Source organism: Poecilia formosa, unplaced genomic scaffold, assembly GCF_000485575.1.
Source record: "Poecilia formosa unplaced genomic scaffold, Poecilia_formosa-5.1.2 Scaffold391, whole genome shotgun sequence".
In the NCBI taxonomy this organism is placed as follows: domain Eukaryota; kingdom Metazoa; phylum Chordata; class Actinopteri; order Cyprinodontiformes; family Poeciliidae; genus Poecilia; species Poecilia formosa.
This window is the reverse complement of record NW_006800330.1, coordinates 411,515-424,860: the sequence shown is the minus strand read 5'-3', so window position 1 is coordinate 424,860 and position 13,346 is coordinate 411,515. Positions and strand designations below refer to the sequence as shown.

The window sequence follows — 13,346 nt, the reverse complement described above, 5'->3', positions numbered from 1 at the left end:
ATTATTGTTGCATATTACCAAATTCATGAAATATATTCTTATATGTATTTTTTTTTTGCACATTTTTATTTTGTTATTTATTATTTTTTGTGCGTTAGCTTCAAGTGCTAGCTACTTCCGCTTTGGAGTTCCGGGCAACTTCCGCAGCGACAGCAGCGCAGGACAGGACAGAGCTTCATGGTGGCAAGTTTCAGTCTGTTGATGAAAGACCATGGACAGAATACGTACGTTGTGCTTTAGCGGAAGATAAGCATATCCTTTAAATATTCCTAAATAACTTAAATGTTTTACAGTTTGCTTTCTTGCATGCGGAGCTAGTGAAGGTTTCAGTTAAACTATTACTTCAATCTACACCAGATCATACAGTTAACTTTGCTGATCTAATGTCTGTGGCAGGATCTGTTTTCTTGCTGCACTTCATCTGTTAAAGTCTAATAGATCGAATTTTCTAACTACCTGCGGTTTACATGTGTGAATAAAGCTTTGATGGTTTCTGTAGTGTGGTTTGTGTGCACGGTAGAAAATTAGAGCCACTGGAGGAAAAAAATAAATAACGTTAATCCCATAATTTTGGGAAAAAAAAGAAAATAAAAGAAAAAGTCTGAATTTTTAGTGTAATCTCAGACTATTTCCCCCGTCAGAATTGTGACTTTAATCTCAACATTCAGAAAAAAAAATCTGACGTTAATCTCAGGAATAGGAGAAAAAGTCAGAATGAGATTAACCGCCTGGAGATTGTATAGGTTTTTTTGTTTTGTTTTGTTTTGTTTTTTACATATCCAAAGATCTATTTATTTTCTTTTCAGCCAGTATTGTTTTTTCACGACCCACCTCTTTTGGAAATGCAACTTCTACTTTGTGAATTTTTTCAACTCTTCTGACGTTAATCTCAGAAATAGGAGAAAATAGTCAGAATGAGTAGAACTAACTGAAGAGTCTTCTTCTTTGAATTAAAGCCAGAATTCAAAATTTAATTATGAGATTACAGTTGTAATTTTTTAAAGACTCTAATCCTCTACCAACTATGTGTCTGTTAAAGAGCGTCTGTGTTGTTTTGAGTGCAGATGTGCCCCCTGTCGGCCCCATGGACCTGCCGCTGTCCCTGCTGGAGATGGGGCGCTCAGGAAGGTTTGAGCTCATCACACACCCGCTGCCTGACCAGCCTTTACCTCCCCAGAGCACGGTCAGTACAGGGCAGGTTTACTGTTTAAAATAATAAAATCAAAGCTTGACACATCTAACGCAACTGTTTTCTGATGTTCCTCGTCTTTTAATTGAAATCTTTACCAAATCGCCCATAACAACAAAATTCCACCCTGCCTATTTCAGAAGAGAGATTTGTACTGGGGGGAAAACATATATAGTATAATATGACTATTTTATATTACCTGTGAAAGAAGATCAAGCATTTCTCCTGCCTGCTGCGGACCACTGTTAAGCTGGATATTTGTTTTATCTGATGTAGAATTACCAGCATTTCAAGTAAAAAAAACCTGACTGTTAAGTATGTGTTAGTGTTGCTGCTCCAGGACCTAAACAAGTTATCAAAATCAATTCCATTTCTCTACAGAAAAAAAATTGGAGGAGAAATTTCGGCTATCAGTTTGTGACTTTGAGTTTGAGTGAATTTGTATTATGCTGCTGCAGGACAATAATACAGTACATGACCAGGAAGAAAGTTTTGGATTAGCCAAAGACTTGAACCTGATTGAGATGTGATGGCAGGCCCTAAACCAGGCTGTTTGTGCCCGTAAACCCTCCAGTATAGCTGAATTAAAACAAGTCAGGATTAAAATTTCTCCATAAAATTGTAAAATTCCTACTATCAGTTATCGAAAACGCTTGACTGAAGTTGCTGTCGCCAAACTGCATGTTATGTTTATGGGGAAATTACAGTTTCACACAAGGTCAGGTTGGTTTGGATAATGTTTTTCCCTTAATGAAGGAAATTATCAGAAATTTCTTTACTCTAACTATATAATACAGTGAAATATTTTAAGTGTTGTAAAAAAGCAAAATCTTAAGAAATTTCACAGCACAGCAGAAGTTATCATTTTAACTTTGACTGCATTATTTTGCTCCTATTGTCTTTGAATAAATGTGGTATTTTGCTATTTTTGTCTGATATCACTCATCTCTCCTCCAGATTAATTTAATCTAAGACTGGACAATAAATCAATAACAACATATACTATCATGATAGATATTAATAGTTAATATATCAGAACAGAATATTTCATAAGTTCACTGAACTCCGATCTGGAACCGCAAAGCTTTCTGTGAGGAGGTTGAGAAGCTTTAGCTTTAGCTTCTCAACCTCACAGTTTGGTGGAATCAACTGACTCACTCGCTCTTTGGTTACCTAGCAACTCATTCTGTGGTTACCTAGCAACAACCTACTGAGTAACTTGTGCAGCTACAGTTTAAAGTTCTGCCACTTTTTAATTTTCTTAACTGCTAAAAAATTAAAAACAACGGCATGAAGAGAAAACTGTGGATAAAACAGGAAAGGTTATGCCACCAGTTTGACAGTATTTTAGATATTTAAAGCAAAAAAATAAAAAAAATAATCAATGTAAACCAATATGAAACACTAATATTGTGAAATGTTTTTCGGCCTTATAGTCCAGTCCAAATCTTATTGATTAATAAATGGGGGGAAAACCATAATATTTCTGATCTTATCCCTTCCTCCACAGCTTCCCCATGGACTCCCACCCACCAGCCTGGGCCTGGAGAGAGAAGTGGAGAAACGGTTTCTATTGGACCCGGCCTGGCTGCCCATCCATGACACAGACTTTGCCTTCCAGAAGTTTCTCAAGTATACCACAATGTTTATTATCTTGATGTCATTATTGAAAGCCCATTATGAACACACAAGACTTATCATTTCACTAATAAGAGATGATAATGATATCTGGAGGAAGATGTGATATTTTCTGTGTTTTTCTCCCCAGGGTGACTGAAAGGAAGGTTAACGTCGACTCTTTGCTCAGCTGCGCCCCGTCTCCGCTTCACTCTGGGCTCTCGGTCGTCAGAGATCCAACCACAGGGATGCTGCTGGACTTCACAGAGGTGACGCTTTCTCTTCTTTAAACCAATAAACCACTCAATCTCTGCAGAACTGTTGTGTAAAACAGTTCTGTTTTACAGTTCTGTTGTGCAACAGAACTGTAAAACTTGCTACACTGTGAGACGTTTAAACAAACTCCGTCTCACTAAATAAACCAATATCTGTATTTTTTTTGCCTTGTTTTTTAGGTTTTGCTTGAAAACACTGGCCTGTCGGCCAAAAACTCGCTGTCACTGCAGCGTCAACCTGGGCCTCCTTCTGAAAGCCTTCGGGGAAGCAACACTAACTACCCCTTCCTTCCTGGTGAGAGATATTGATATATTGATCCAGAACTTCCTTCCTGCTGTGATTTGTGGGCAGGATCGTCCAGAGGTTTTAAACTCGTCTCTAATTCCTTTATGCTCTGATCCGAGCAGAGTTTCTTGCAATCTGGTGGTAAAATATTTCTAATATTTCTTTCAGCATGTCATGACAGCTATGATACTGTCATATAGCAACAACCTTCAGTCAGAGGCTTTTTCAGATTCGTTGCAATCTGAAAACGACAGGCTATTGCAGAAGCCTGCTGTGAAACTGTCCCAGAAATTATTGCAATAAATGATAGTGTTGTTGTTGTGAGGCCATTTTAAAGTAATACATTGATAAATGCATAATAATGTAAGTTTGTCCTCTCAAAGATTAACATAGTTAAAATTTTGTAAAGAACACTTAACACTAGAACTCGATGACATTTTAAATATGAAAATAAAACTCAATAACCGAACATAAATAAAATGTGAAATAAAAAAAACACACACAACCGAAACCATAAATGAAATTTATAATAAAATCTCTTTGGGCAAAACTTCCCTTGAAAAATTATAATCACAGTGAAAAGCATCAAGATAATTTAAATTTATTATGTGATTAATTGGTTGATTAATTGCTTATTGCTTACTACTGGAAATCTTTCCTTTCCACAGCATCATCATCTATAAAGACCCTTTATGATATGAGTTACAGCAATATGTAATTTCCATTTTGGTTAAATAAAGTATTATTTCACTGAACTGAATTAAATTGAACAAACAAGACTTTTGTACAGAAAGTTAAAAAACTAAATATTTTGCTATATAATTTGGGCTAACTTTATCAACCAATCTTACAATAGGTTTTAAAGTAAAACATATTTAGGTAAAGTCTAAATAAGGTAAAAGAAAAATGTTAACCTTAAAATACAGCTTGCAGAACTGCTGGTTGAAGCCACTTGAAACATTTACTAGAAGGTCTGGATCCTTTGAAGCACAATATTAAGAAAATAAATTATTTTAGTAGAGTTTTGCTTAAAGCAGCTGATCAATCTTTAATTGTTGATTTTTCACAGGAGGAATGGAGGAACTCACTCTGGACCAAATTAAGACGAGATCTGAGCAGGAGGAGGAAATAGACTTTGAGAAAGGTTGTTTTTTTTTCAGTTTTGAGAGTATAAGTTTGTAAATCACCACCACAAAGGAAATGTTATTTCATGTTATTGTTTACCTCAGATTTACTGAAAATCCCTCCTGGACTCAAAGCTGGCATGGATTTCTCTGACAAAGGTTTGGTTCAAGACATTTAAAAAGTATATAAATTTGCTCTTAAAACTTTGAGATAATTTATTAACTGGTTCCTGCTTTTTGTATTTGCTCTGTGAAGATGCCAAAATAGCAAAACCAGAGGTGAACCTCATGTCTCTGCTGTCCACACTGGAGAACATTCCTGATCTTCTGCCTGAAGCAGAGGAGAAGGAAGATGGCAAAACAGGAGAAGAGGCCGTCAAACTTCCCAGGACTAACAGCCTGGAAGACCTGGGAATAAAGGTGTTTCTTTTAATACCACCACTACTACTGCTATTGTTACTACTACTAAAACTAGCCTGGAGGACCTGGACATCAAGATCTGCTATTTAATTGTACTTCTCCTTCTACTATTAACGCTGCTAGGAGTATAGAAAATTAATTCAATTACGATTAATTGCCGATTAATTGTTTATTATATTAAAATTAGTTCCAATAAATTAAGTAACAAAGTCCTTAGACCTTCTTTTAGTGTTGTCGTTTGGCCGCCATCCAGAAGAGGGCGCCTCTGTTCATTCATAAACCAAGCAGTAGGTACAGATTTAAAGATGGCGACCGTACCAGAATGGGGAAAAGAAACGGTCCAAACGAAGTCCTGTGTGTTAAGCAAAATACACTTTATGCGGTTCTGTCTTGAAATGTCTTGTTTTATTTAAAAATTCAGCAACTTAAGAGATTGCGGGTTTGTTACCGTATATTTTATAAAAATGTCAGAATTCAACAATGTGAGAAAACCACAATTTTCGAACATTTATGGAAAAGACTGGTTAGCATCTCGTCTTTTGTACGTTTTTAATGCTGCTCCGGTTTAAGGGGAAACGCTGTTTATGACATGGTGACATTAATCCTGTGGTGTGAATTCAGGAAAAGTTGATAATTTAATCAACATGTCAGGAGGAGGGAGGTACGGGTCGGTTTCTAAGCTAGCTATTTCCAACTTTTGTAAATACCGCTGTCTATAATCCAACCAGGTGTGTTACGTTCACAGACAAATTGGCTTGACTCGAATAAGCCAATTTGTTCGAGTCAAACTGACAAGTTGTTTTGAATAAACTGACAAAAACAACTTGGGAAAACTATTTCAGTCGCTCTGTTCAATACTAGCGTCCTTCACTTCCAGCGTCCATCATGGTGTCTTCAATGATTAATGATTAGCTGAAGTAGGATCAATAGTTCTTTCAAGTCAGAGGACTCCAAAACTCTCTACAGTCATTCATACACACATTCTCCTGCAGTAGGAATCCAACACACTTCAAGTGAAAATTTTTAAGGACTGACAAAATATTTTTTTAGACCAAAAAAATATTTTTTATATAATTAGACAGAAAATGCAGCATAATTAACTCTTTAGAACATAAATAAACTGGAATTAAGTCATTTTCTCCTCAGAACAATAACCGCGTCAATGTTTTAATCTCACTAATGTTTAATGCATCACATCAAATTGGTAAATGAAAATGACATAACTGGACTTATTCTTGCTGTAATTAATCACTTTAAAATGGAAGCTTTTAATAAATAATTTTTTTTTTGTCCATCTTCAGGATGCAGAGTCTTCCTGTTCCCAAACAGAGGCCGGAAAAACAGACAAGTCAAAGCCAAAAGAGAACCCAGAGGAGAAAAAGAAATGGGCCGTCCCTGTGGACATTTTGTCACCCTGCGAGGATTTCTACAAACGCATCCCAAACCCGGCGTTCAAGGTGGCGACTCGCATATGATTCATTTCTGAGTTATCTCTGTCTGGCTGTGATGGAGCGTCCGCCGGTGCCTGACTCTCTGCCTTCCTCCGTTTCAGTGGCCCTTTGAGTTGGACACTTTCCAGAAGCAGGCTGTGCTGAGGCTGGAGGCCCACGACTCCGTGTTTGTAGCCGCTCACACGTCAGCCGGCAAAACGGTGGTGGCTGAGTACGCCATCGCTCTGTCCCAGAAACACATGACAAGGTGAGAAACTGTTGGTGCAGCTTCATTACTGCCTGCCTAAAGCGGAAGGAGGAACATATGAGATATAACGGCTGGGATTTGACCGTTTCTCATTTTCTGTAAATAAATACAAAATTTTTGCTTGTAATTTCAGAGACATGTTGTCAGTAGTTCATAGAATAAAAGAACAATGTTCATTTTACTCCTCAAACATTTACCTATAAAAAGTAGATAGGTATATGACCGTTTATAATTTTATAATGAATGTGTACATGAATTGATTAAATAAAAACAAATTAGTTTTAAACAAAGGAGTGGAAAAATGAAATAAAAATATGTTGGGAGTTTATGTGACTGAATTGCAGATTAAATGGATAATTTCTGCAGCAAGTTTATCGGATTTTTAATTATCCCTCGTTTTCTGTAATTTAAATCTTTTTAGTGGGCATTTATCATACTTCGTTAAAAACCCTCTTCTCTCATGAGTCATAGCTCTGAAGTCACTGTTGACTTCAGGAATATTCTAAGGAAAATGAAACCAACATCTGGTTTCAACGAAGCTTTTCTGACTCCACCACTAGATGGCGCTGAAACAGAACAATCAAAATATGAATAAAGGTTTTAATGTTCTGAATTTATCTTTATCATCAATAATCCTGTCATAGTTGGTGCATTATTTATTTCCTAGGCTGCATGATATAAGAAAATCTTTCAGTGGAGGTAATGTTCGTAAATGTTGCGATATATGTCTGTTTTCTCCCTTTCTCTCCTTCTTTGTTTCTTTCTTTCTCTCTTTCTCTCGTTCTTTCTTTCTTTCTTTCTTTCTTCCTAGGCAAATACAGAAAATTATACCAACTATTTTTGTTTAGATGCTAGTGCAAGTATCTTAGTACACTAGGTAACTGTGCAGAAAATAGAATCTTTTTTAAAGTGAATAATCCCATAATATTGATTTTATAAGAACTCATTTTTGCACTAGAAACTAGACCAAAAATACTTAAGGTTTTGTGTTTTTGCAGTGCATTTGTGCTTCCAGGACTACACACTGGTACTGTGATGTATTCATGATATATTGTGCAGACCTATTATTTATGAAACACAATATTGATAAAATATATTGTTCATGAGTATTTGATAAAAAACATTTTAACTCCTTTTCCAATCCAGCTTTACTTATAAAGCATTTTAAATTAGGACCAAAGTGTGAAACAGAATACATAAAAACACTTAACACACAACAAATGCCTTTACAAAGACAAAAACATAAAATACAGGGGTGTGCTGTGGTGGCGCAGAGGTTAAGCACAACCCAGCTGTTGCAGGTTCGATTCCCGACCTTTGCTGCATGTCTTCCCCCTGCTCTCATTATTCACTTTCCTGTCAATTAACTATCAAATAAAGGCCACTAGAGCCAAAAAAAATCTAAATAAAAAAAAATTACAGAACAGTTAGTACTACTAGTGATCCTAATTCAGCCTGTTTGGACCTCTGGGTTTTTCTAGGACCATCTACACGTCTCCCATCAAAGCTCTGTCCAATCAGAAATTCAGAGACTTTAAAAACACTTTTGGGGACGTTGGACTCCTGACCGGAGACGTCCAGCTCAGTCCAGAGTCTTCCTGTCTCATCATGACCACAGAGATCCTCAGGTATCTTCATGTTGAGTATTTTGCTTTCATTATGATGAATAAAACGTCTACATCGACTTGTCTTGCTGCTTTCTTTGAGGTCGATGCTGTACAACGGCTCAGAGGTCATCAGAGACCTGGAGTGGGTGATCTTCGACGAGGTCCACTATATTAATGATGCTGAGGTCAGGAAATCTCCTTGGAGGCTTTATTTCCTCTGCTTCCTCTGAGAGAATAGCAGGTTTTCTTCTGTTTGTGTTCCTCAGAGAGGGGTCGTTTGGGAGGAAGTGCTGATCATGCTTCCTGATCACGTCAGCATCATCCTGCTCAGCGCCACGGTGCCCAATGCTTTGGAGTTCAGCGAGTGGATCGGGTAACTGCGTCAAACGATTATTTTAGTAATCAATTATTAGGTCTAATAGGCTGACCGATTGTTGAACCCTCTGAGTGGCCGCCTTACTAAAATTATTCAAACGTACATTGTTGACTTGTTGAGGAGGTTACAAACAAACTCAAAACGTTTTGCTGCATCTAATGATTATCTTAGTAGCTGATTATCCTATCGGATTAATCAGATTAATCTGATTATTAATTCCAGCCCTAGTAACTTCTCAAAGCTAAACTGGAAGCTGGAGGCTGTAAATCTGTTCTGAAACTCCTAACCCGAGCGCTTTGGTCCGCAGTCGTATTAAGAAGAGGCACATTTACGTGATCAGCACCATGAAGCGGCCCGTACCACTGGAGCATTACCTGTACACTGGAAACAGCACCAAGACCCAGAAGGAGATGTTCCTGCTGGTGGACGCTGCAGGAAACTTCCTCACCAAAGGGTACGTCTCTCCAGCCGCTCGTTTACACGACACCAGTGACCGGCGCCCACAAAAACAATTGTGGATAGCACTGTGCTACTTCACCTGTTCAGTTTAGCATAACTTACTTTATTTTAGTAATTTTACAACTTTATTCTCATAATACTAAGACTTTATTCTCGTTTTAATTCCGTTTTATTCTTGTGTAACTTCTTGTGATATTGACTTTACTCTGGTAATTTTATGACTTAAATTATTTTCCGTTATGGGCCTAATGCTCTGTTGTACGTGAGTTTAGGCTTACAATGAAGCGGAAGCTAGTAAGGCATGTTTGATTGACATGCTAAACTCACAGTGCCATCTAGTGGCCTGGCATGACAACTACAGGTCATGTCTAAACATGGAACTTTTTCCAAATCAATAAAAATACCGGCGGTTTCCAGGCAGCGGTCTCGGTAAATAAAAATAAAAATGTGTCTGTTCAGCTACTACACCGCTGTCGATACAAAGAAGGAGCGGACCAGCAAACACGCCCAGTCATTCGGCACAAAGAGCACGCCTCAGCACACCTCAGCCAGCCAGGTAATCGTCCTGCGTTGCCTCTTGGTTCCACCCACCATCACAGTTTTTGTGTTCACATCTCGTCCTTTTTGTTTCCCTCCAGGACCGAGCGGTGTGGCTCACGCTGCTACACTTCCTGTCCCAGCGGCAGCAGACCCCCGTGGTGGCCTTCACCTTCTCTCGGACGCGGTGCGACGAGAACGCCCGCTCACTGGACTCCATGGACCTCACCACCTCCATCGAGAAGGCGGAGATCCACTCCTTCTTCCAGAAGAGCCTCAGTCGGCTGCGAGGAGGAGACCGGCAGCTGCCGCAGGTGAACGGCTGCAACTATTTAAACAACGAAAGTTGATCTGTACTGAGGTGTAACCCAGTTATCCAGAAGATTGTAGAAAAGTTATATAAATTCACAGAGGGACGAGTTCAAATTGATTTAGTTCATTTCTGATGATGATGGCTTTCAGTTTCTGAAAACCAAAAGTGAAATTATTCAGATATTTAGAATATTATTCACTGCAAAAACACATAATCTTACCAAGTGCACTTGAATTAAGACAAAACCAACTTAAAAGTAACTAGTTAGTTTCCTGTTTTTCATGTGTCTGGAAAACATGTAAAATCAACCTTCTTCTCTGTCCTCAGATCTAAAACCTACAGAAAACCTGTCTTGTCTTGTTGACTAACTGTTCCTGTGCACTGTAGCAGATTACGTTGTGATAAACGGACTTGCTTGTGCAGATCTTGCTCATGCGGGACCTTCTGAAGAGAGGCATCGCCGTCCATCACAGCGGGATCCTCCCGATCCTGAAGGAGGTCATCGAGATGCTTTTCTCCCGAGGTCTCGTAAAGGTCAGTCGCTGTTTGTTTTCAGATTAAAGTTTGTTTTTAGATGATGCAGAATTCAAAATTTTCAGGTTCTTACACTTGGATCTGAGTCTCAGATGCCTCTAAAAGCTCAAATGCCTAAACAAACACAAAGCCGTTTTTTGGCAATAAGTTCATGTTTTTTTGGTGTCTTGAAAATGTGCTGTTTTAAATACCTCCTGATTGTTAAGTCACAGTGCGCCGTTGCCTAGCAACCCCAATGGAGCAACCTGTTACCTAGCAACCCAAGCTAAGTTCCAACACATTAATCAGCTGGTTTTACCGCTATATGCACTTTATGCAGCTGAAATCTCCCACTTGTGGGACTAGTAAAGGATTATCTTATGAAACTTTATCAAACCTTGCCTTGCCTTGCCTTGCCTTGCCTTGCCTTGCCTTGCCTTGCCTTGCCTTGCCTTGCCTTGCCTTACCTTGCCTTACCAAAAGGAGGTTTTCTCTCAGAAAACCTGGTAAGCCCAGTGGTAGGGGCGTGATAGGGGAGTCGTCCAGCGGCCTACCATGTTTTTGAGTTTAAAATTTTTTAATGTTGACAGAAAATGTTTAAGTATTACTCGGTAATTGTGTGTTATTGGAAGACATTATTAAAAATACCTAAATCCCATCTATAAAGTTTTAAAAAAGTCAAAAAAATAAACAACGTAAAGTCAGTAAACAATGCTAAGCCTGGTGGGGGTGTAAGTAAAGCCTGGTGACCTGCCAGGCTTATAATATACTGGAAGAAACCCTGCACTCTGTTGACCTATCATCCAGAAACTACTTGCTTTATTCTTGTTGATTGTGCAGGAGGATCTACTTATGCTTTTCAAAGATGTAGAGTCGTATAATTGCACACCCGTTTGCATCCATTTTCATGTGCGAGTGTTAATGTTGAGTTAGGGACATGAACAATAAAAGTTTATTTGGATTTATATTGAGGCTCTTGAGCTAAAATTATGATTCTTGTGCAAAAACTGTAATGCACATGTTTGGTATCGCCCATAGATCTATCCTAACCTGTTCAAGGAAACATAATGGGACATTTAATAAGTTGTTTGTTTGCTGTAATTTCTTCCCGCTCGCTTCTGTCCCCAGGTGCTGTTCGCCACGGAGACATTTGCGATGGGAGTGAACATGCCTGCCAGGACCGTGGTGTTCGACAGCATCAGGAAACACGACGGCACCGGCTTCAGGAACCTGCTGCCAGGTTTGAAGCGCTCCTGGCTTTATCCGTCATTGGACAGATAGTACCATTTTGATCCAATCGTCTGCATTTTGATCCGCACTTCAAGGCGAATACATCCAGATGGCGGGCAGAGCAGGAAGGAGAGGCCTGGACGCCACAGGAACAGTCATCATTTTGTGCAAATCGGGCGTTCATGATATGGCAGATCTGCACGCCATGATGATGGTGAGTCCCTCCATGTTCACAAACCTCCCGACTGTGAAGATCATTCTCCACTCATAATGGGCCTAAACCTTTATTATATATACAACCACCAGAAAAACACACTAAAAGATGCGGAAAAATGTTGGTTTTTTTTGTTTTGTTTTTTTAAATAAGAAAATAAACATTTTATTGCCCAACATGCAGTAGCATAGCATTCATTTAGCGAACTTGAACTTGAAGAGGTTTGGGTAGAAAATATGTATAAAGTTGTTTTTATCTTAAATGCAACTTGTATATATATTTTGTATAGTTTTGGCTTAATTACTGCTCTCAGTATGTTGGGGGTGAAATGACCATTTGCTTTGAAAAGGTCATTTTCATAACAAATGACCTTTTTGGAATCCATATGCTCCAGTTATTGACTAATCGATTACTAAATTAGTTAACGATTATTTCAGTTCACCACCATTAATCGTTTCAACCAAAGTTTTCAATCCTTCCTTGCTTTGTCGGGCAATAAATGTATATAAATAGAAAAATAGAAATAAATAGAAATTGATTAATAAATAAATATAACCTGGAGTTGAGCTTTCTGCTGACAGTGTCAGAAACAGTCTGGCCTGATTTCTGTCTCTGTTCGGTTTAGGGAAAGCCCACCATCCTCCAGTCCCAGTTCAGACTGACCTACACCATGATCCTAAACCTGCTGCGGGTCGAAGCGCTCCGAGTGACCGACATGATGAGGAGGAGCTTCTCTGAAAGCCACAGAGACACTCAGGTGATGTCTGCAGAAAAAACACTCAGCAGCAAACAGAGAAGCAGTAAGAGGAGGATAGAAGTCAGTCTGAAAGCTGACGAATAAATCTGCTTTTCTTCTTCCTGCTGTTGCAGGCACACGAGAAGAGGATCGGCCATCTGAAGCAGATGTTGGCGTCTCTTCCTCCTCTGGAAACAGAGGGCCAGCTCTCTGATATCTTACCTTATTATCACACAGCAACAGAGATGCAAAACACCAGAGAAGCCCTGCAGGTAAACCCAATCAGTTGATTAATAAATACACATAAACTGCATTTACGGCATAAAGTTTCAGAAACAGTCCAGCTGTGTTGTTGTTGTGACTGAAAGACAACAACAATACTCTGCATTACCATTGGATTCATTTACATTTTGACTTTCTAAATTCAGGTTCACTCAGATATCGGATGTTGACAATCATACAATGACTATTTGTTATTCAGAAAAGATACTCTTCTTGTTAAGTGCTAGAGCCAGTACTACTTAAAGCACTACAGTGACTTTAACATGCTTGAAAAGGTGAAGGAAGAAGTAAAAACAACTTATGATCCTCCAGCCCATAAACACATACCATGATTTCAGATGGACACTCATTATATAATAAATACATACAAATAATATTTTATATATATATATATATAAATTCCCCTCTCACCCTCCGTGGGTGGTCTCTCTCTCTCTCTCTCTCTTTCATCCTCTGAGCTCGGGTCCTCT

At 38.7% G+C, this 13,346-nt stretch overlaps 1 protein-coding gene across 1 annotated transcript in view; it reads left to right on the top strand.

Moving 5' to 3' along the window:
* The first annotated feature begins 127 nt into the window (after window positions 1–127).
* skic2 (SKI2 subunit of superkiller complex) overlaps window positions 128–13,346 on the top strand; it is a 25,969-nt gene continuing 12,750 nt past the window's right edge. The window contains exons 1-21 of the mRNA XM_007575893.2: window positions 128–224; window positions 1,065–1,183; window positions 2,700–2,821; window positions 2,958–3,075; window positions 3,262–3,376; window positions 4,437–4,511; window positions 4,597–4,650; window positions 4,748–4,911; window positions 6,213–6,368; window positions 6,464–6,609; window positions 8,091–8,237; window positions 8,317–8,401; window positions 8,483–8,589; window positions 8,900–9,046; window positions 9,511–9,607; window positions 9,690–9,902; window positions 10,325–10,435; window positions 11,543–11,654; window positions 11,740–11,858; window positions 12,484–12,615; window positions 12,729–12,866. Of these exons, the coding sequence (XP_007575955.1) occupies window positions 212–224; window positions 1,065–1,183; window positions 2,700–2,821; window positions 2,958–3,075; window positions 3,262–3,376; window positions 4,437–4,511; window positions 4,597–4,650; window positions 4,748–4,911; window positions 6,213–6,368; window positions 6,464–6,609; window positions 8,091–8,237; window positions 8,317–8,401; window positions 8,483–8,589; window positions 8,900–9,046; window positions 9,511–9,607; window positions 9,690–9,902; window positions 10,325–10,435; window positions 11,543–11,654; window positions 11,740–11,858; window positions 12,484–12,615; window positions 12,729–12,866 (2,490 nt within the window). The 5' untranslated portion in view covers window positions 128–211. The remainder of the gene's footprint in view (window positions 225–1,064; window positions 1,184–2,699; window positions 2,822–2,957; window positions 3,076–3,261; window positions 3,377–4,436; window positions 4,512–4,596; window positions 4,651–4,747; window positions 4,912–6,212; window positions 6,369–6,463; window positions 6,610–8,090; window positions 8,238–8,316; window positions 8,402–8,482; window positions 8,590–8,899; window positions 9,047–9,510; window positions 9,608–9,689; window positions 9,903–10,324; window positions 10,436–11,542; window positions 11,655–11,739; window positions 11,859–12,483; window positions 12,616–12,728; window positions 12,867–13,346) is intronic.